The sequence below is a fragment of the Hemicordylus capensis genome, chromosome 6, assembly GCF_027244095.1.
Source record: "Hemicordylus capensis ecotype Gifberg chromosome 6, rHemCap1.1.pri, whole genome shotgun sequence".
Taxonomy (NCBI): domain Eukaryota; kingdom Metazoa; phylum Chordata; class Lepidosauria; order Squamata; family Cordylidae; genus Hemicordylus; species Hemicordylus capensis.
Window position 1 is genome coordinate 163461964 of NC_069662.1, and position 21874 is coordinate 163483837.

Below are 21874 nucleotides of genomic sequence, written 5' to 3' on the forward strand. Positions count from 1 at the left end.
TCCTTGTGATCGCAGGGGCTTGTTCCAGGCTCACCCGCACACTTCCTGCTAAACTCCTGCTAAACTCCTACGTCCTGTTTGCTATCCCTGTTTGCTGTGCTCTGTTCGCTATGTTCTTGGGCCTTCACCTCATATCCCTAAATTTATTTATTTATTTATTCATTTATTTATGTAGACGAGCTTTCACTTTAGCATGATTAAATGTTCTTCCCACAGTAGTATTTGAAGGCAGGTACAAGGGAGTTCCCCTATCTTTACGACTTTGCCCATATGGTAAAGGGGCTACAGAATCCACCTCGCATGTTATCCTTCATTGTGATTTTTATAGTGAACCCCATTCAAGACTTATATCTCCTATGTTAGATAATTTGCCTGGCTGGTCTGATGAATTTTACTTAAATTATCTTTTAACTAATGTGGATAATGACATTATCTCTGGTATGGCCCGGTTTTGTTCTATCATTTGTAAAATGCGTACTGTTTTATTGTAAATGTTTGCTGGTCTATGACCGAAGAAACCTATCTCTCTGACTAGCCCACACTGATTTGAGAATACAGTGGGAGAGAGTTCCCAGTCTACTGGCGGGCAAAACTCTTAACACTTTGGAGGTGAAAAGATGCTGCTGTTAATCTGGAAATCCCGCCGGAGACACTTGCTTTTTGGAGATGAATGCTGAGGCAGGCAAATTATCTTCAAGAGACGGAGTGCAGCTGAGGAGACTGGCCATTTATTTGAGGGCTGAGGTGCAATGAGCAAAGAAGACTGTGCATTTGGGGGGTTCAGAATGTGCAGGCCCTTGGGGGCGCAGGGGGCAGGATTACATCTTACATTCTCACACCACTGTGCAGTATTTCAGGGCTGCAATACAAAAAGGAGAGAAAGAATAATGCTATATTCTGGCACTGTTTATGCACCCACCCCCACAAGAACTGGTGCCATTGGTGACCACCTATGTATGCCTATTAGACAGGCCAGCCTTGACCGCACTGGACATTTACATGGAATTTACACAACTTTGGCCATATCATTGTAGGGTATTTTTCTCAACTTTTGCCTCATAGTTAGGCTCCCTTGCAAAGTTCCTCTGTTGTGATCAAATGTATATAGTGTAGGCTTCTAATAGTTAACCAGCTTTCAATCGCTTCTGTATCCTGGTGGTGAAAGATAAACATATCCCCAGGAACAGGGGTAGGCAACCTTGGCTCTCCAGCTGATGCTGACCTACAACTCCCATCATCCCCTGCTGCAATAAATTGCAGCTGGAGATGATGGGAGTTGTAGTTCAACTCCCACGGGAGTTAGCTGGACAGTTAAGGAGGGTATAAAGCCAGTGTCACTAGCTTACATACTGTGTAGCCTTTGTCAGTGGAAATGTGGGGTGCATATGCTGGCTCTGTTTGATTCCAAACTCTGTCCTCACTTTTATCGAGCCTACAGAACCTCTGTGGCTTCTAAGAATTGTCTTACGGCTGTAGTAATGCTGGGAATAATTGGAGCGGAGTTGCTACAGTGGTGATGCAGTTCTTAGGAGCCACACAGGTTTTGCAGTCTCAGTAGCAGCAAGGATGTGATGCAGTTAGGAACATAGGAAGCTGCCATATACTGAGTCAGACCATTGGTCTATTTAGCTCGGTATTGTCTTCACAGACTGGCAGCGGCTTCTCCAAGGTTGCAGGCAAGAATCTCTCTCAGCCCTATCTTGGAGATGCTGCCAGGGAGGGAACTTGAAACCTTCTGCTCTTCCCAGAGCGGCTCCATCCCCTGAGAGGAATATCTTACAGTGCTCACACTTCATAGGAGCCACACAGGTGTTGCAATCTCAGTAGCAGCAAGGATGTGATTTGGAATCACATCACAGCACTACTATTTCTTCATCAACCCCTTCACCTGTTAAGATCATCGGGAAAGGTCCTGCTGCAGTTACCTCTGGCTTGTTTGGTGGTGACCCAAAACTGGACCTTTTTTTAGGGTTGTTCCAGGGCTTTGGAACGTGCTCCCAAATGAAATCAGAACCTACCCATCCCTGGAAGTTTTAAGTGACCCTTTTATCAGGCTTTTCATTTATACGGCTTGAAAGTTTATTGATAGTTATTTTAAATTTGTCTTATATGATCTCAAGTTTCAACTGTTGTGTTGTGATTTGAAAACTGTCCAGAGATTTTATATGGGGGGCAGTACATACAAGTGATGAATAAAAATAAATACTACTACTACAACTACTACAGATATTTATATTCTGCTTCTCAACAAAAGGTCTTAAAGGAGTTTACATAGAAGAATTAATAAATAATAAATAAGAGGGTTCCCTGTCCCAAAAGGACTCACAATCTAAGCATAAGGCAGACACCAGCAAGAAACATAGGGACACAGGAAGCTACCACATACTGAGTCAGTCCTTAGCTCCATCTAGCTCAGGATTGTCTACACCAAGAATTCTCAACGTTGGGTCTCCAGATGTTATTGGACTTCAACTCCCATAATCACCAACCAAAGGTACTGGGGCTGGGGATTATGGGAGTTTAAGTCCAATAACATCTGGGGACTCAACGTTGAGAATCCCTGCTGGTCTTCACAGACTGGCAGCGGCTTCTCCAAAGCTGCAGGCAGGAATCTCTCTCAGCCCTATCTTGGAGATGCTGCCAGGGAGGGAACTTGGAACCTAGATGCTCTTCCCAGAGCGGCTCCATCCCCTGAAGGGAATATCTTGCAGTGCTCATACTTCTAGTCTCCCATTCATATGCAACCAGGGCAGACCCTGCTTAGCTATGGGGACAAGTCATGCTTGCTACCACAAGACCAGCTCTCCTCCCTTAGAGGGGTAAGGTTGATACCAGCAACAGCCACTAGAGGGATGCAGTGCTGGGATTGGATAGGGCCAGTTGCTCTCCCCCTGCTAAATAAAGAGAGTCACTACTTTAAAAGGTACCTCTTTGCTCAGTCACCAGGGTTAACTATGGAACCAGTGCAAACATGGAGCCAATGTGCAAATATCTATGCAGCCCTTCCATGGGTGGCACACTGCATGGTATGTAAGCCCCTGGTCAGCCAACTAGGCCACTGGCCACTGCTATGGTAGGGATCTGTGATGATGTGGTTCCCTCTCCCACCAACAGTGAGAGTACACCAAAGAAATGGAATAGTGAAAAGGATCGTGAACTGCCATAGGATGGATAGAGGCGAAGGGAGGGAGTTAATAAGTACAAAATGTAATTGAGTTTTATTTTGGCATTTCCCCCCTCTGGTATGTTATGTAGTGCTGCTGTTATTTTAATTGTATGAACATGAAGTAGATAAAACAGATTGTGACTGCTAACTGAGCAAAGAGGCATTTTTTTTAAAGTGGTGATTCTCTTTATTGAGCAGGAGGAGAGCAACGGGCCCTATCCATCCCCAGCACAACATCCCTCCAGTGGCTGTTGCTGGTGTCTAACTTGTGTTTATTTTTTAGATTGTGAACCCTTTGGGGACAGGAAGCCATTCTATCTATCTATCTATCTATCTATCTATCTATCTATCTATCTATCTACCTATACCACTTTGGGAACATTTGTTGGAAAGTGATATATAAATCTTCTAGGGATGTGCGAAACCAGTCCAACGAACCCCACCCCCCTCCTGGTTCTGTCCAGACCGGAACCAAACCGCCAGACAGGTCCACGAATTGGGTCCACAGATTTTATTTTATTTTTAAATTAATGTTAAATAGCTGCTGTATGCCGCGGGGGGGTGGGGGATCCGCAAGGGTTCCCCCTGCCCCCGCTGGCCTCCCTCACCACTGCCACGGCTGGGCAAATGTAGTATTTCTACATTTTGAAATTTTCAAATGAAAGGAAACCTTTCGGGTTTCCGTAAAGGTGAGCAGCGGCCATTTTGGCTGCCGCTCGCCTTTACGGAGCCCCGAAAGGGCCAAAAATACTACATTTACCCGGCCACAGCGATGATGAGGCTCCGGGGAGGGTTGATAGGGGCCGGACCGAACTGGGCCAGACGGTTCCGTGCACACCCCTAATATCTCCGTCTTCGTATTGTGAGGCGGGGAGTGGGACCCACCAATGCACCCAGCCTTGCCCTTCCTCTCCCTTTCCAGGGTTGTGGACAGACTCATCCAGAATGTGATTCCCTATCGGAGTGGAAGAGGAACGAGAGTGATTGCCTGAGGGAGATCCAGCAGCACCTGAATGAAACGGCAGGTACTCTGTGGGCAGGAGGGCTTGGCCCGGTTGGGGGGGGGGAGGCTGAAGAGGAGTGACTGGTCTGCATGTTTTGCATCTGTATTTGCAACTGTTTCCTTTGGAAAGCTGGAACGTGAGGATATTCCACCACGATGGGGTTTTCTTGGTTTTGCTTGGGTGACATGCTTATGAGCAACTCAGCGGCAATGTGTTCACCTTGGGCACTTCCCAGCTTGGTTACTTCAATCCGCCCCAGAGCTTTGTCCTTGTTTTTGGCTCCACATGTACATGCAGAGTGTGGAGGTGGAGCAGGATCACACCCCTGACCTGGGAGGTGGCCCTGCCCCCCAACCTCTGCATATGGAAACCTAATTCACAACCCTGTTGGCAAGAACCTGGAAAACAGAAACAAGTCCTACAAGCCATGAATTGATGGAGAAATTATGGGAGACTGAAAAGAATCAAATTGAGTATTCATCTTAAGTCAGGGATTTCCACCTTGTTTGTTTTAAACCCATGTTTGTTTTTAGTTTTAAGTATTCCTGCTTTGTCTCAAATATTTCTGTCCTATCACCTTGTTTACTTTAAATCCATGGTCTTTTGATATGGTTATTTCTAGAGTTAAATTTTGTTGTACATCTGCCTCCTTTTTTTTTAGTTCCATGGTTTCTTGATATGGTCCAAATAAGTTTAAATCTGCTTTATTTCTGCCCTCTATTTAGACCTGTGGTGGTTTGAGATGGTTCTTCAGCTTAACGGTTTCATTTACTGTTTTATGTTTGCTTTGTTTTAAAATCTGTAGTGTGTTTGTTTGTTTGTTTGTTTTCACATTTATGATTATAGTTGCTTGATATGGCCATTTGACTAATAAAATTCTGTTCTATCCAAGTCAAGGATTCCCAACTTTGGGTCCTCAGATGTTGTTGGACTACAATGCCCATCATCCTCATTGTACCATTGTGGCTGGGGATGATGTGAGTTGTAGTCCAACATCTGGGAATCCAAGGTTGGGAAACCCTGACAAAGAACATTTCATACTGTGAATAAAGAATGAGTCCCAACAATGAATATTCTACAAAGGATGCTGTCCAATTCTCCAGATGAACGGAGTGGTTAAACCAGTAAAAGATTATTTAACATTTAAATAAGTAGAATAAGAGGTGGTTATCCATTCTACTAAGGATCCTGCTAATTCTTATTCTCTTCATTTTTACATTTTTGAGTCTATTGAAATCTTGCGCTTATCCAGTTCAGGGCTGCACAACGTCAGCTGTTGTTGGGCTATAATTCCCATCATCCCCAGCCACAATGGCCAATATCCAGGGATGATGGGAGTTGTAGTCCAACAACAACTGGAGAGCAGAAGTTGTGCAGCCCTAGTTTCTAGATAATAAGAATGAAAAGAAAGCTAATTATCACTTTTGCTCCAACAGACGGAGACTGGGGCAGGGGGGACAGGTGGGCAGGGCCATCCAAGGTGCTCTCCCCACTCCCGATTAAACCCTTGAGTGTGGTTTGTAAATGGCAACTGGTTGCGAATGAAGGCTACTGGCCGGGGGGAGCTATAAGAAGCAATTCCTTTTCAGGGCCCAAAGAAGACCAGATGGAGATACATACCCAATCAATCAATCAATCAATCAATTCTGTTCTGTTGTAAACCGCCCAGAGATATTCTGTTGTAAACTGCCCAGAGATGTAAGTTTGGGGCAGTATAAAAATGTTTTAAACAAACAAACAAACAAACAAACAAACAAATAAATAAATAAATAAATAAAATAACAAAGAAATTTCCCTGGTTACAAGTTAGCATCCAGGCTTTGTTCAAGCTGTTGCTGAATTGTATGTGCCTTTTCGTTCTCTTTTCTAAGGATGGTGGAAGGAAGCGATATTTCAAAAGTCTTTCTTTCTCCCTTGTCAGGTTGCAAGAGAATATGGGATGATCTCCTGTGTTGGCCAGACACAAACCTGGGGCAGACGCTCACCTTTTCCTGCCCAGGCATCCTCGTCCACTTCATGAAGCAGCCAGGTGACAAGGCCGGAGTAGCGCATCACTATTGGGTGGTGTTCTCCCTTAGGCAGCGTCCACACCCCCATGCATCTCCATTCTGGTCCTTTAGTGAACAGCCCCTCCTCTCCCCTAAAGAGTGAACCAGAAGTGAACCCTGTCCTGACTGACAGGCTGGTGACCTCCAGGGCTCAGCCAATCAGCACACCAGGTGGGTGGGACTTAGGGGACCATGAGGAGGAAGAGAAGGGTTCCTTTTTTAGAAGTGGGTAGGCTGGAGGTGAGAGAGGGACAGGCGGAAGGCTTAGTGAGGAGTAAGGGACTTTTGCTGCCTCATGGTCAAAAGCTAGCGTGGAGAATTCTCTCATGGAAGGACCTCTGCAGATCCTTGAGAGACAGGACTTCAGGAAGCTTGACTCTCATCAGGTGTTTGGTGAGTTTGAAAGGAAAAGGGGATTCAGTCTAGGGAATGTTTGTTAGTCAGATTTTGCATCAGAAACTTATATTTCTTTTGTGTGCATTGTATAACCCTGATCATGTTCCATGGTGGTTTATCTGTAAACTTTTAAAGTTACTATTGTGTTTTCTCACATCCATGTTCTTTGCAACTGGGTAACCATGATTTTTAAAGTCTGCCACCCCGGTATCATCTGGGGTACTTTTTGAAGTATTCTTGTAACCTACTGAGTATTTTTTTTACCTGTAACTAAAGCTGAGAGAGCCTCAGACTGAAGCAGTCTGTAGCATTTGAATAAAGCTTTTATTTTTGTTCTTTGCAATTTTAACAAGCCACTTTGAGTGGATTTTTAACTCAAGAAAGCGGGGCTGGAAAGGATTAGCTCTGGTGCAAGACACGTCAACTCTACCAGTTTACTCACCATGTGTAAGCTTACACGTGGAAGGTTTTTGTACTTTTCCAATAGTAAGAGAAGGAGAGTTTTCCTGGAATTTCACCCAAGACCGGGGCGGGGGTGGGGGTGGGTTTAAACTCTGTTGATAATTGGGTGTGATGGCAGTGTATGAACTACTGGACATAAAGGAAAGTTTTGGGAGAAGTCTTTGTTCTGAAAGTGTGGAGGAGATGATTCAGCATTTTCCTTCCCCTCACATCGGCTTGCTCTGAGACAAAGGCTTGTAATTGCTACAGGTCCTTTATTAGGGATGTGCAAATTGATTAGAATTCAAATCAATTTAACTTGAATCTGATTGATTTGAGTGATTCAATTTCAAAACTAATCAGAAAATTTGTTCGTGCACATCTCTATCCTTTATATTTTGTTTTTTTAGCAGTTTGTCTCTCTGCTTCCAGAATACCGAGTGTTGCATTAGAACCATGTGTGCTGCATCTTGCATCTTCAGCAGAACTGAAGCAACTCTTGGAGGGGGGTGGAATCTCAATCATATCCCTAAATGGCTTGCAAAAATCTAGCTTTTCCCTGAAGATGAGGAGGGTCACTGATAGTGGTAGAACACTTACTTGCATGCAGAAGGTCTCAGGTCCCAGCACCTCTTTTAACTGGAGGTTAAACTCTTTTGAGTGTCATGTAGCCAGCAGGGCAGGGCCTTGAGGGATCATTGGCAGCCAGAGAAGACAATGGAGCCTGAGAAGACGAGGCGGCCCTTTCATGAGGCCAGGTGAGGCAGTCGCCTCAGGGGGCAGATTATTGGGGCACCAGTAGGGTGACAAGATGCCCCCTGCCACTGCTGCCAGCACCATCAGAGCAGCTCTTTGGCGGGGGGGGGGGGGCGGGGCGGGATCTGACCCTTATGAAGAGCACTTCTCCTCACATTCCTTGAAAAGCCTGCGAGAAGCACGAGGAAAGGAGAGCAGGCTGATGGCAACCTCCTCTCCTCCTTGAAACCCCATTCATGTCTAAGGTTTGCAGGGCTGATTTTGAAAGGGGTCTGGCCCCCACCATGGCATGGGTCAGAGCAGCACTTTGGGTGCTGCACCTGGGTCTGACTCAGTATAAGACAACTTCATATGTTTGTCTTTCTCTTTCTGTCAATCTTCATTTCCCTTAACTTTGGCCTTGAGTGGAGAGGGAAGGACGAAGCTGCCGTATTTTGAGTGAGACCCTTGGTCCAACTAGCTGAGTACAGTCTACACTCTCCAGAGTCTCTGACAGGAGTCTTTCCCAGCCTTACTTGGGGATGCTGGCAGGAACTGAACCTTCTGCTTGCAGAGCAGATGCTTTACTCCTGAACCACAGCATCCATATATGTGCTGCTGTATACATGTATGCTTCCCTGTCAAATGTCCTGTTGAATGTATGGACCAGGTGGGGTGGTGGTCAATGAATATGGTCCTGATTTCTCCCCACACTTTTGCTATATATGTGGAAGGGGGATGTGTAGATAGGCCTACTGTCAGTTCATTTAACCATTTTAACCATTTCTGATGTTCTGTTCCGGCCTATGGTGGGGCTTTGCACATTCATCACTCTCATTGGGAGGATTCTTTTTATTTTTTTTTTTGGTCTTTTCTTCTCCACAAACTAATAATCCTCTGCATACGGAGAGCATCCTCCAAATCAACCAGAGCCTCCATATTCTTTTCTGGTGGCCCCATTAGGGATGTGCGCACAGACCGCTTGCGATGGTTTGGTCCAAATTTGGACTGGACCACTGCTTTGTAGACCAGTCCAGTTGAAATGACCAGCTTGGCTGTGTAAACTGATGAACCAACACAAACTGGTTTGCAGCAGACCGGTTCAATTGTGAACCAGTTCTGTACACCCCAAGGCCCCATGTTGCTGCCCTGTTGGTTGGCAGGGGGCCACAAGCTTTGCAAAAGAACAGTGCTAAGGCATTCAGAAATGAGAGGAGCCATTGCATGTTGTTGACTTTTCTTTTTATAGGTTGGGTGAAAAGAAGCTGCACAGCCCAAGGCTGGTCTGACCCATTTCCACCCTATGAGGTAGCCTGCCCATTGGAAGAGGAGGTTGCTCTTGAAGTGAGTGGAGCTGAGCAAATAATGACTACAATGTGCCCTAGAATGTGGGGCACAGGGAGGGAGGAGAAGCAACAATGCATATTCTAGAGCTGCTGTTGGACTACAAATCCCATCACCCCCAACAAGAGCTGGAGGCTCAAAGTTGTGCATCCCTGCTCTAGAGTAGGGGTAGGCAACCTGTGCCTCTTCAGATGTTGCTGAAATACAACTCCCATCATCCCCAGCTGCAATAAATTGGGGTTGGGGGTAATGGGAGTTGTAGTTCAGCAACATCTGGAAAGTGCATAACAGCAGGAGAGAGGACATGCCCCCAGCTCTTGCCTGTGGGCTTCCCAGAGGCATCTGGTGGGCCAGTGTGTGAAACCGAATGCTGGACTAGATAGGCCTTCTCAGGCCTGATCCAGCAGGGCTGTTCTTATGTCCTTAGAGCATAAATTACTATCACAATTGGTTACTGGGTGTTGCAAAGGCTGAGGAATGGTCTGCATCACATGTGCCTTGAGATAGCTCGGAGGCTCAGTTTTGCTGGTTGGCAGGGCCACATCTGGGGTCAGGCAATGAACCTTCTTTGTGGTATCTAGTGGGCTGTGCATCACAGCAGGCTGATAATTGGAACTGATGTGTCACAAACTTTATCAGACAATCTTCTCTTTTCATTGGATATGATCCAATGAAAATTTTGTTCATTAAATTGATGCCATTTGATAAAATGCAACATGGTATCATATTCAGTGGTATTGGGGAGGGAGCTTACCTGCATCAGAACAGCTGGCTCCCCTTCTGTCTTCTAACTGGAAATCTGCTGCCTTCTGAGCAACAGCAGCTCTTTAAGCAATGCCCTCCCTCCCTCCCTCCCTCATGAGCAATCACCCCACAAGATGTCTCAAGAAAGGAAGAAATGTCACAGGAGTGTGTCCTTTTCTTGAGGCAATTCTGAAATAAAATGGCCGTGCCATGTAACTATAGAGCGTGGATGTTTTTCTCCACTAATGTTTATTGGAGTTGAGTTGAGTTTAGAAAAAAGGTGACTATTATTTTCATCCCATGAAAATGATAGCCAAGAAATTTAGGACTGAAAAAAGGAAATACACAGATTTAACCTATGGAATTCTTTGCCATGGCATGTGGTGATGACCATCAGCTTGGATGGCTTCAAAAGAGGCTTAGGCAAGTTCATGGAGGACAGGTCTATCAATGGCTGCTACTCTTGATAGCTATAGGCTGCCTCCAGGCTCAGAAGCAAGATGTCTCTGAGTACCGGTTGCAGGAGAGAAATGAGAGGAGAAAGGGCATGCACTCATCTCTTGCCTGTGGGCTTCCCAGAGGCATCTGATGGGCCACTATGGGAAACAAGATGCTGGACTAGATAGGCCTTGGGCCTGATCCAACAGGGCCCTTTTTATGTTCTTATATTATTAATGTCCCAGGGAATTGATGTACCAATGTTATGGAGCTGTACAGAGCAGACCAGTGAGCTATAAGGGTTGGACAGATAGATCGATAGATCGATAGATATAAACCACCTAGAGACTTCAGTAGTAGGTGATATACAAATATGTTAAATAAATACATTAAATTCAATATGTGGAAAAACTGGACATCCCCATCAGCAGCTGGGCAGGGACTATCTTCTTTAAGTTGCTTCTTCTAAGGCCTAGTTGAATTGCTAGTTCTCTTCTCATTACAGGTGTCCCACTTTTCTACCATCAAAACCATCTACACCGTGGGTTACAGCATTTCTACCACCTCGCTTATCATTGCGATTGGGCTCCTTCTTGCATTCAGGTATGTTAATAGGATCCCAAAAAGAAGAACGTTGGGCAGGGGCGTAGCTGTGGGAGATACATACGGATCGTGTGTAGAACCTCAGAGAGTGTAGGACTGCCCTCTGATTCTCTCCTTGTTCTTCAGTCTCTGCTCTGAGTCTGTCCTTGATAGACTGATTTTCTTGGGACAGCCCCTTCTTCTTTGTTCTCTCTGTTCCTTCTTCTTCCTTCCGCCATGAGGTAGCTGGTACAGGATGCTGGTTGTCTAACTAAGTTTGTAACTTCTTTCTTTAGATACTCCTCTACTTATTTTGGACTTTAAACAATTGCCTCCAGATCTCCTCAGTGAGCTCTGTTCTCATCAGACAGGATTGCTCTGCTAAATAAGGGGTTAATTCAAATTCTCCCCTAGAGTAGTAAAGTTGGACTTGGAGCGGGCCCTGGGATAAAAAGTAAAGATGGGCTTCTGCTCCTGCCACCTTCTTCTTCAGAGTAGTATGAGAGAGAGAGAGTAAAGAGCAAGCTGCCACCCAGCTGGTGGGTCCCAGGGACATCTATCCCCCACTTGTTCTATTGTAGCTACACCCCTGAGCTGGGGGGGGGGGGGCTTAAATGAGCTGTAACTAAATTTGAAATTTTTTTGGACACCAGTTTGAGTTAAGAGAACTTTCAGCATGTTCTATTCAAAAAATGGCATTAGCCCTTAAATGCCTGCCTACAGGCAGTAATGAGTTGGATGGGAGATAATAAACTGAAGCTGAATCCAAGCAAGATGAATCCAAACAAGAGGAAGCTGAATCCAAGCAAGGTGATCATTCTTGGGGGTTGTAATCTGCAAGATGGGATAGAACCTCCTGTGCTGGATGAGGTTACACAACCCTAGAAAGCACAAAGTTGTAGCTTGGGAGTGCTCTTGGACCTGGGTCTCACCCTGGTGCCTCAGGTTGAGGCTTTTTACCAGCTGTGATTGATTTGACAACTCCGCCCATTCCTTGAAGAGAATGACCTAAAAACAGTGGTACACTGGTTGGTAACTTCCAGGTTGGACTACTGCAATATGCTCTGTGTAGGACTGCCTATGTATGTAGTCCAGAAAAACTTCAGTTAGTCCAAAATGCGGTATCCTGGAGAGACTACATTATACCTGTTCTTAAACAGATGCACTGGCTGCTGCTATCCTTCCAGGCAAAGTGCAAAGTGCTGGTTATTACCTCTAAAGCCCTGAATGGCTCAGGTCCAGGTTACCTGAGAGAGCACCTTTCTCTACAAGAGCCCCACCACTCATTAAGATAATCAGGAAGAGTCCTTCTTCAGGTGCCCCCAGTTCATCTGGTTAAGACCTGGAATCAGGCCTTCTCAGTTGTTGCCACTGGGCTGTGGAACACATTCCCCATGGATATAAAAGGATTATCTTCCTTGGAGGTCGTCAGGGGAGCCTGAAAGACCCATCTTTTTAGCCTGGCTTTTAATGATATCTAGTTTTAGTTTTAATTTTAATCTGGTTTAAATGTTATCTTAATTTTGTTAAAAAAAATTTATGTGTTTTTGATTTTAATATAAACCACCCTGAGCCACTTTAGAAAGAAGGATACACACGCACACACACACACACACACACTTTGTAGCATTTATACACTGGCTGATATATTAGTCAGCCACTGCTGTAGTCAAGTGTGCGATGCAAAAATTGTGCAGATGACATTGTGTATGAGGAAGCCCATTGGAAATAATGATCTTGCGACTGTAAGTCATCTGCACATTTTTTGTGTTTGTGAAGTGGTGCAACTTGCATGCATGCAGCATTACTGAGCTGACATACCCTCGTATGTATGTCAGCTGGTGATTTAAAATGCCCCACAACTCTTTCACATGCATGGTTTTGTTGAAACAGGCCAGTCATACTGATTACTTCTGCACCCCTATTATGCATTGCTACCTGCTGGCCATTTTTTGGAAATCCGTAATGATAGTCGCATCTGTTGAGTTCTCCTTAAAAGTAGCTTAATTTTCATCATGCAACCCTTCGGGCGGGGGCGGGGGGGCTCTGCTCTGGGTGCTGACAATGAAGGAGGATCGGCTGTCATGCATGTCAGACAGAACCTTTTCAGTTGTTGCCCCCAGACTCTGGAATGTTCTCCCCGGCCATCCGCTCCTCAGTCTCCATCATAGTTTTTAGAAGGTGTGTGAAATCTTGGCTTTTTACCCAGGCTTTTATATGATAGTTCCTATTGCACCAGATGGCGCTGCCTAATAATGCAGGGAGGAAGTAATCATTGTGAACTGCCCATTTACAAGGAATAATATGTTGCATGAAAGGGACTTGCACAATCTGGAGATCAAGGTCAAGGTCAACGCATTTTCAAAGGCAATGTTCCCTTATCTGGAAATGGCCCTTGTCTTCTGAAACCCAGCTAGTTCATAACTCAGCAGCAGAGCAGCGGTTTTGCATGATGAAGTTCCCAGGTTCAGTCCCTTGCAGGTAGTGCTGGGAGAGACTCCTGCCTGAAACCTTGGAGAGCAGCTGCCTGTCAGTGTAGACCAGGGATTCTCAACGTTGGGTCCCCCGATGTTATTGGACTTCAACTCCCATAATCCCCAGCCCCAGTGGCCTTTGGTTGGGGATTATGGGAGTTGAAGTCCAATAACATCTGGAGACCCAACGCTGAGAATCCCTGGTGTAGACAATACTGGGCTACATGGCTCAAGCAGGGCAACTTCCTTCCTTCTCATGTAACTACACAGCTGGTTAATGATTTTAACAATTACCCTGTTGTGCTTGGGTTTTCTTGGCAACAGCAAGCAACTGAAAGGATATGTGTGTGATCTGGGTCAGGACCATGACATAGGCAGAGAGGGGCATTCATTTTTGCCCTTCACCATGGTCCTGATCTCAATCCACCCTCTTCTGGTTGCTACTTGCCCCAGGAGGGATACTCTCATTGCACCCATGGGAGCTTTTGTTCCAGGACAAAGAGCTGCTGTGAGGGTCCTGATCCAGGTGGGGAGCATGTTAGCTCAATTGCACAATGAATGTAACATATAGGCCTGGCTCACACAATCTTTCAAACCTAAGTTTAATGTGGGTTACCAACATTAGCATGATCATGTGAACCCATGCCAAGATGGTTTATGGACCAAGATTAATCTGAGATTCCCAGCGTAGCATAGGTTCAAACAATTACCCTAATGCTAATAATCCACAATAAACCTACATTCAAATGACTGTGTGGACTGGATCATAGTTTGGGCCTTAGCCACTATGCTACAGTCAGCGCAACATCTTACTGAAGCTCTTTCTCTCATTGTAGAAGACTCCGTTGTCCCAGAAACTATATCCACATCCACCTCTTTCTCTCATTCATCCTGAAAGCAATGGCCATCTTCATCAAGGATGCGGTTCTCTTCCAAACAGAAGACATCGACCACTGCAGTTTCTCCACGGTATGCTGTGCACAGAGCAGTGTGTTAAAGCTCTTGCTAGTGTGATTCAAAGGGCTATGCCAGAAGTTCCCAAACATGGGGCCTCTGTTGTTGTCGAACTACAACTCCCATCATCCCTGAACACCCTTGTGACTGAGAATGATGGGAGTTGTAGTCCAACAACATCTGGAGAGCCATGTTTGGGAACTTCTGAGCTATGCATGTTGTGTTGGCATGCATAGGGTTGTTTTCTTCTTTATTGCTCTTTCAACATTCAAAATTCAGGGAAATTTCAGAAGCAGAAGATTCAGGTGTGGAAATCCCCATAAGAATCTAAAGAAACATAAACATAAGAACAGCCCTGCTGGATCAGGCCCAAGGCCCATCTAGTCCAGCATCCTGTTTCACACAGTGGCCCACCAGATGCCGCTGGAAGCCTACAGGCAGGAGTTGAGGGCATGCCCTCTCTCCTGCTATTACTCCCCTGCAACTGGTACTCAGAGGCATCCTGCCTCTGAGGCTGGAGGTAGACTATAGCCCTCCGACTAGTAGCCATTGATAGACCTCTCTCCATGAAGTTATCCAAACCCCTCTTAAAGCCATCCAGGTTGTTGACTGTCACCACATCTTGTGGCAGAGAATTCCACAAGTTGATTATGCATTGTGTGAAAAAGTACCTCTGTTTGCTGGTCCTAAATTTTCTGGCAATCAGTTTCATGGGATGACCCCTGGTGTAAACACATGGCCACATCAGACCAATGTTCATCTGGTCCAAATTCTGCTCCCCGCAGATGCTTCTGCGGCCAACAAGCAGGCTACAAAGGCCTTCCCCTATTTGTCCCAGCATCTGGATGTCCAAGGTATACTTCCTTTATACATGGAGGTTTGGTTTAGCTAACACAGCTAACAGATTACAACTATTCTCCAAATCCTTTAAAATTCCTTTTTTTAATGCCATGCAAAGCAGTGGTACTCACAGTACTACAAGAGGAGAGGAGAGCTGGTCTTGTGGTAGCAAGCATGACTTTTCCCCATAGCTAAGCAGGGTCTGCCCTGGTTACATATGTATGGGAGACTTGATGTGTGAGCACTGCAAGATATTCCCCTCAGGGGATGAAGCTGCTCTGGGAAGAGCAGAAGGTTTCAAGTTCCCTCCTTGGCAGCATCTCCAAGATAGGGCTGAGAGAGATTCCTGCCTGCAACCTTGGAGAAGCCGCTGCCAGTCTGTGAAGACAATACTGAGCTAGATAGACCAATGGTCTGCCTCAGTATATGGCAGTTTCCTATGTTCCTATGTTCCTATGATTCTGAAGGAACTGCATTGGTGGTGGATTTGTTCCTGGTTACAATTCACCCTTTGAAGGTAAAAAGGTTTGAGGCCCAGGAACCTTAAGGGCCAACTGTCCCCAGTTGAATCTATCCACCTGACGAAATCTGCTGGGATGGTTCTAATCTGCATGCTTACATGGCTGAAACTCATTTCTTGTGTGTGCAGGACAGGGCCATCTTAGTGACTGCCCCTAGGCTATGGAACACACTCCTAGATGAGATTAGTATTGCCCCTTCTTTCCTAGGCTAGAATTCACATGTAGTAGGGAACCAGCGCTTCCCCAATGGCGCAACAGGGAAATGACTTGCCTAGTGAGCAAGAGGTTGCTGGTTCGAATCCCTGCTGATATGTTTCCCAGAATATTTGAAACACCTACTGTATATTGGGCAGTAGGAATGTGCGAACCGGTTCAAATTTGAACCAGTTCGAATTCGAACCAGGATGGTTCAAATTCGAACCGAACCAGCCATCAGGTTCGAGCTGCAGGTTCAAATTCGAACCAAACCAGGGGGTGGTTCGATTCAAACCGGTTCGAACCAGTTGGAACTGGTTAGGACATCAAAAAATTGGTAGGATTGTAGCTGACACCCAGGGGTATTTGCCACCAAAACCCCAAAGCAATTGGACACTCTTATGATTTTTTTATGATTTTTTGAAAATTATTTTTATTTTTTCTCATAGGGTATAATAGGACTCGAACCAGACCATTATTCCTTATTGTGGAGCACCCATGGGTGCCAACAACCATGCAAATCCTGAAGCAATTGGACACCCCTATGATTTTTTAAGAATATTTGAAATATTTTTAATTATTTTTCTCCTAGTGTATAATGGGACCCGAACCAGCCCATATCCCCTATTATGGAGCACCTAGGGGCACAAAGGTGGGGTGGGTGGTAGACAACCAGGGGTGCCTACTATCCCCAAAGTTCCAAGGCAATCGGACACTCCTCTGATTATTGGTGAATTTTAAAATTATTTTTGAATTCCTCATAGAGAATAATGAGGATTGCAGCAAATGTATAGTTTCACGTTGGGGGGAAAGGGGTGTCCTAGAGCGGAGTGTGGTGGGTGGTGGTTCCTAGGGTGGGCAAGGAAGCTATCAGAATTATTTGAAAGGAATTGGGCAAAAGGCTGGTTTTTAAGTGATTTTTGAAGTTTATGCATCTTCAAGGTTTTTCTCCATAAAGAAGCATGGGGGTGTCAGCAAATGTATAGCTTCACGTCAGGGGGAAAGGGGTATCCAAGAGCAGAGTATGGTTGGTGGTAGTGCCCAAGGGGGGCAAGGAAGTTATCAGAATTATTTGAAAGGAATTGGGCAAAGGGCTGATTTTTAAGTGATTTTTTGAAGTTTATGTGTCTTTAAGGTTAGCAGATGAGAGTGGATTCATGGTTTGTCATTGAAAATCTTATATGCTACCAAAGAATCTACACTCAGAACACTTCAGAAACAACAAAACCCAGTACCCCATGGGTTAGCAATCCATGGGGGTGGTTGGCACCCTCTTTGCACTAGACCACCACTCACTCTGGGCCACCCAAGCACCCCACAAGTGGCTTTAAGGTTTTTCTCCATAGGGAAGAATGCAGGTTTCAGCAGAACTGGGAGGAAAACTCATCCTGGATTTGGGTAAATAATGGTATTTTCCACAACAGGCAATGCTATAAGACTCAATACTCTTACTGAAACCAGACTTGCCTGTTTTTTAGACCGAATGCAAGATCTCCGTGGTGTTCCTTCACTATTTCATCATGGCCAACTTCATGTGGCTCTTGGTGGAGGCTCTCTATCTGAATTGCCTGCTGCTATCGTCCTTTCCCCATAGAAGAAGATATTTCTGGTGGCTTGTTCTCCTTGGCTGGGGTAAGTAAAGGAGATATGGGCCCTTCTGGATGATTTTTTTTTTTACAAGGACACTGGTAGGCAACTTGATTCCCCATGTAACATCAGCACCTTCAATTAGAATAAATTTCTACTTCCTATTTCCATTTTCTATTTAATTTAGAATTAAAATAAATTTTAAATTTCCCCATAAATATCTGTGCCCAGCCAGGCAAAATTGGCTTTACCTACCATTCTCATGAGTAGGGCCATAAATGGCATCGTTTGGCACCTCTGGCATTCGGTCTGGGTGTTTTCCAAGTTCGTTTTTTGCTCCCGCCCCCACTTTAGATGTTACTTCAGCTTGTATACGTGTACTTATATTTCCACTGCCACCAATTATATGATGAAGCCTCTGGAACTCTATTGGTTTCCTTACTCTGGTCACATGGCTTTGCAGACGTGAGGAAGGTTTGTTACAGAAATCACTCCATCAGCTGTACTTTAAAACAAAACAAGAAGATTTATTTAAAGATGTTATCTGAGGTTTGTTTGTTTCACTACTGATTAGTAGGGCTGAAATCTTGCTCGGTTACAATGTTGATGATTTGGACTTCTCACAGCGCTTAATTAATTTACACACCATACATAAGGCTTTTCATCTTTGAATCCAGTTCCTTCGCAGAACTGTATTTCATAACCCAGTCTTTATTACGGACCAGTCCTGTATTTTTTAGATTCTTATCCTTTGAGCCTCAGAACAACTCCTCTTTGAGACTGTTCCTACCCAGACCCAAATCCCCACTCTCACTGAACTTTACTTCCAACTGCTAAATGTATCTAACTGGCTCTCATGATTGACACTCCAAAGAGTTTTAAGCCAAACTGCATAAATAGGCCTGCACGATTTCCATCACACCTCCCCCTACTCACCGTGACTAGTAATTTATCAGTGATAGTTTTCCCCCACGCTCGCCGCAGACAGTACATCATCCAACAGTGAGCCACGCCGCTCAGCTTGGCGCCCCCTTCAGGTAGGATGCCCACCGCTAAAGCCTGCCCACCTTTAAAGTTGGCTCTGGGCGAGGCAAAGATTTAGAACTGAATTTTCTCCAAGTCAAAAGTGAATTTTTGAATTCCTCCAAGGAGAAAGTGAAACCCCAAAAGGGAATTGCAGGGTTTCTCCCAAAGAGTAGCATCAGAGAATTTTCTCAGCTGGTTTCTCCACATCGCAAGGCAAAGGGGACTTTCAGTTGATATTCTGCTCCAGGACTCCCAAGGAGTGGTCAGCTACCAGCTGAGCAAAAATGTGTGGTGAGGCGGAACCAAAGGCTGTAGACAGATACTGGCCCTTATGGTGGCAGAAGTGGTAGTGGTGGTGGTGGCAGCCTCTCTGGTGGCATTTATGGCAGCAGCCACCATGAATGGCAGCAGTTGTCCTCAGTAAACCTTCCCTTCCTGGCCAGTTGGAGCTATCTCCAGCTACAGAGTTGCACTGCTTCGGAGATGGGAGGAGTGAAGTTTGGCCAGTCTCCCCTCTGCTATCTACAGCCTTGGTCCCCTTAGGTGAATATCAAGGATTTGCTGTTTCTGGATGCCTTCCCTTATCTCATAAGGAACCCTGTCAGGAGAAAAGATTGTAGCTCAGTGGCACAGCACCAGCACTGCATGCAGAAGACCCCAGGCTAGATCCCTGGCATTTTCAGGCAGGATGGAGAAATACCTGCCTAGGGAGCACAGCCGGTCAGTGTAGGCAATACTGAGCTACGTGGTCCTGGTGATGAGCTACCCACGTGAGCCCTCCGTGCTTTGGGGGCAAACCTAAGACCCTTGCTCCAGTCTCAGATTACCATTCCATACCCACCCTAGGGTCAAAAATGAGGGTCATACCATGGCTTCCCCTCTGTCTTATCTGAAAACCCCTCTCAGTGCCCTCTTGCACACCTGCGAGCAGTACAGAAAAGGGGCCCATGAGACGAATCCAGTTTCCAGGCAGTGATCACCTTTGTTGAAACCAGGAGCTAAGAGGCAAGAGAGAAAAGCAATTGCTTCTAATGCACATATTCACAGAAAGCACCCCCTCCTCTTTCTGTCTGTCCGTGTGTGACTTGTTTGGCCTACTTTCCAGTAGGCTTATGAGATCACCTGGCATTCCGCGCGTGTGTCTGTCCATGTGTCCATGTGTGCCGTCATGAACTTCGCAGTGCCTGGACCAATATGAACCACATTGGGTACAGTTGTAGGGACACCTAGGGACACCTCAATGATGTAGTTTGTGATCCACCCCAATCCAGGATGGTGGACATGTAAACCTTTGAGGTACAAGTGGGCTAAGTTGTGGACTACATGGGGTACAGCTGTAAGGACATATAGGGATACTACAATGGCATAGTTTGTGATGATGTCATCCACCCTGGTTCAAGATGGTGGACGCATAAACATTTGATGCACAAGTGGGCTAACTTGTGGGCCGTCTAACTGATTTGAACCAAATTTACTACAGTTGTAGTGAGTGACACTTAGGGACACCTCAATGGTGCAGTTTGTAATGATGTCATCCACCCTGATCCAAGATGGTAGATGTGTGAACATTTGAGATGCAAGAGGGCTAACCCATTGTCCACCTAACCGATTTGAAACAAATTTGGTACAGTTGTAGGGATAGTGAAAGGAAAGTAGGCAGATTAGTTTTTACTAAAACAACTTGTTGTTGTCGTTTTTTTAAATTCTACAGGTATTCCAACATGTTTTACTCTCCTGTGGATATTAGTTAAGGCACATTTTGAAGACATTTTGTAAGTATTACCTTCTTTTCTGATTCATAGCATCATTTGGGAGGAGCCGGGGCAGGAAACCAGGAGGCAATGCAGGCTTGAACAGACCCTGCAAACCCTGGTGATAGCCACGCAGGGTAACTCATCAAGGGCTTGAGAAACTTCCATTTTCCTGATGCCTGCCTGGGATTGAAAACAGGAGAACTAGCTAGCACTAGCCGGGTCTTAATACAAGCCCTCAATACTAGTGGGCTGTGTTTGGTTTGGGGTGGGGGGACTCCCAAATGGTGGGCAAATCCTATTCATGCTGAGATTAGGGTGGGGGCTGTTTCATAGAATCATTTGCCCTCCATGGATCCCTCCTCCCAGTTCTGGAAACCTTTCAGGGGCAGAAGGTTGCCGGTTCGAATCCCCCCTGGTACTATATCAGGCAGCAGCAATATGGGAAGATGCTGAAAGGCATCATCTCAAACTGTGAGGGAAGAGGCAATGGTAAACCCCTCCTGTATTCTACCAAAGAAAACCACAGGGTTCTGTGGGCGCCCGGAGTTGAAATCGACTTGATGGCACACTTTCCCTTTACTTTATGATCCAAGGGAAGAAATCTTTGCATCTTCTAAAGTCACAACTGTTATTCTACCTACCTACTTACTTACTTACTTACTTACTGTGGCTTCCATCCAATAATAATTGTCATGATTGAACGGGGCCCCAGGCTGATCGAACCCTTACTGGACACACCCTTCTTGTGTGTTTATTAAACAGGTAGTTCTGCCACTGCCACTCCCCTTTCCAGAGGGAAAACTTCCCTGTTTTGCCCTCAAAATAGGGGTGACCACAAAATGTAGCCAAAAAAGTCCCAATACCTCTTAAAGTGTATGCATGTATTAATTTTCTTCTTGCTAGGGGAAGAGAGCTTTAAGTGGAAGGACTAGTTACTGCCACACATAATCTTCTTTTTGAAAAAAAGGTCAATGGGGCAATTAAAAGACCTCATTTTTCAGTCTACTCCTGAAAATAATGATCAGGTATTTAATAACAAGAACTACGATGAGGATTTAAGTATTTCCTTCCTTCCTTCCTTCCTTCCTTCCTTCCTTCCTTCCTTCCTTCCTTCCTTCCTTTCAGTTTTTATGCCGCCTTCCATAAGGCATTCCAACTTGCAGTTTACAAAAGTTAAAATGCAACCAAACTCCATAAGAACAATTTATATAGTGCCTGTAGCTGAGATACCAAACAGTAATGAAGTTCAAAGGAACCAACCCTGCCTTCAAGGCTACAGTGTAACTCCACCCTAAAACTCCCACTCTTTCTCAGAAAAGAAAGTGGTGCAGGAGGAAAGATAAAGAATCTGATGTAGCAATATTAGTCAGAACCATACGAGCTTCCTTGATTCTGTGGAGAAAGTGGGGGGAACAGATTTTTAAATAAATAAAAATATTTTTAAAAACATGCATGGCTATTTACATTAGCTATAATGCGGTCTTTCTAGGTGCTGGGATGTAAACCAAGGCTCTCCCTACTGGTGGCTAATCAAGGGACCCATTATCGTTTCAGTCGGGGTATGTATCGGAGCATCTTTAGGAGGTGGGAGATGATGGTGTTCATGTCAGGGAAGGACAATTGAA

General features: G+C 45.2%; 1 protein-coding gene across 1 annotated transcript in view; it reads left to right on the forward strand.

The window, feature by feature from the left end:
- The first annotated feature begins 423 nt into the window (after positions 1-423).
- GHRHR (growth hormone releasing hormone receptor) overlaps positions 424-21874 on the forward strand; it is a 31320-nt gene continuing 9869 nt past the window's right edge. Inside the window, exons 1-9 of the mRNA XM_053264713.1 lie at positions 424-438; positions 4089-4191; positions 6092-6199; positions 9040-9134; positions 10822-10919; positions 14209-14341; positions 17361-17514; positions 20207-20267; positions 21739-21808. Of these exons, the coding sequence (XP_053120688.1) occupies positions 424-438; positions 4089-4191; positions 6092-6199; positions 9040-9134; positions 10822-10919; positions 14209-14341; positions 17361-17514; positions 20207-20267; positions 21739-21808 (837 nt within the window). The remainder of the gene's footprint in view (positions 439-4088; positions 4192-6091; positions 6200-9039; positions 9135-10821; positions 10920-14208; positions 14342-17360; positions 17515-20206; positions 20268-21738; positions 21809-21874) is intronic.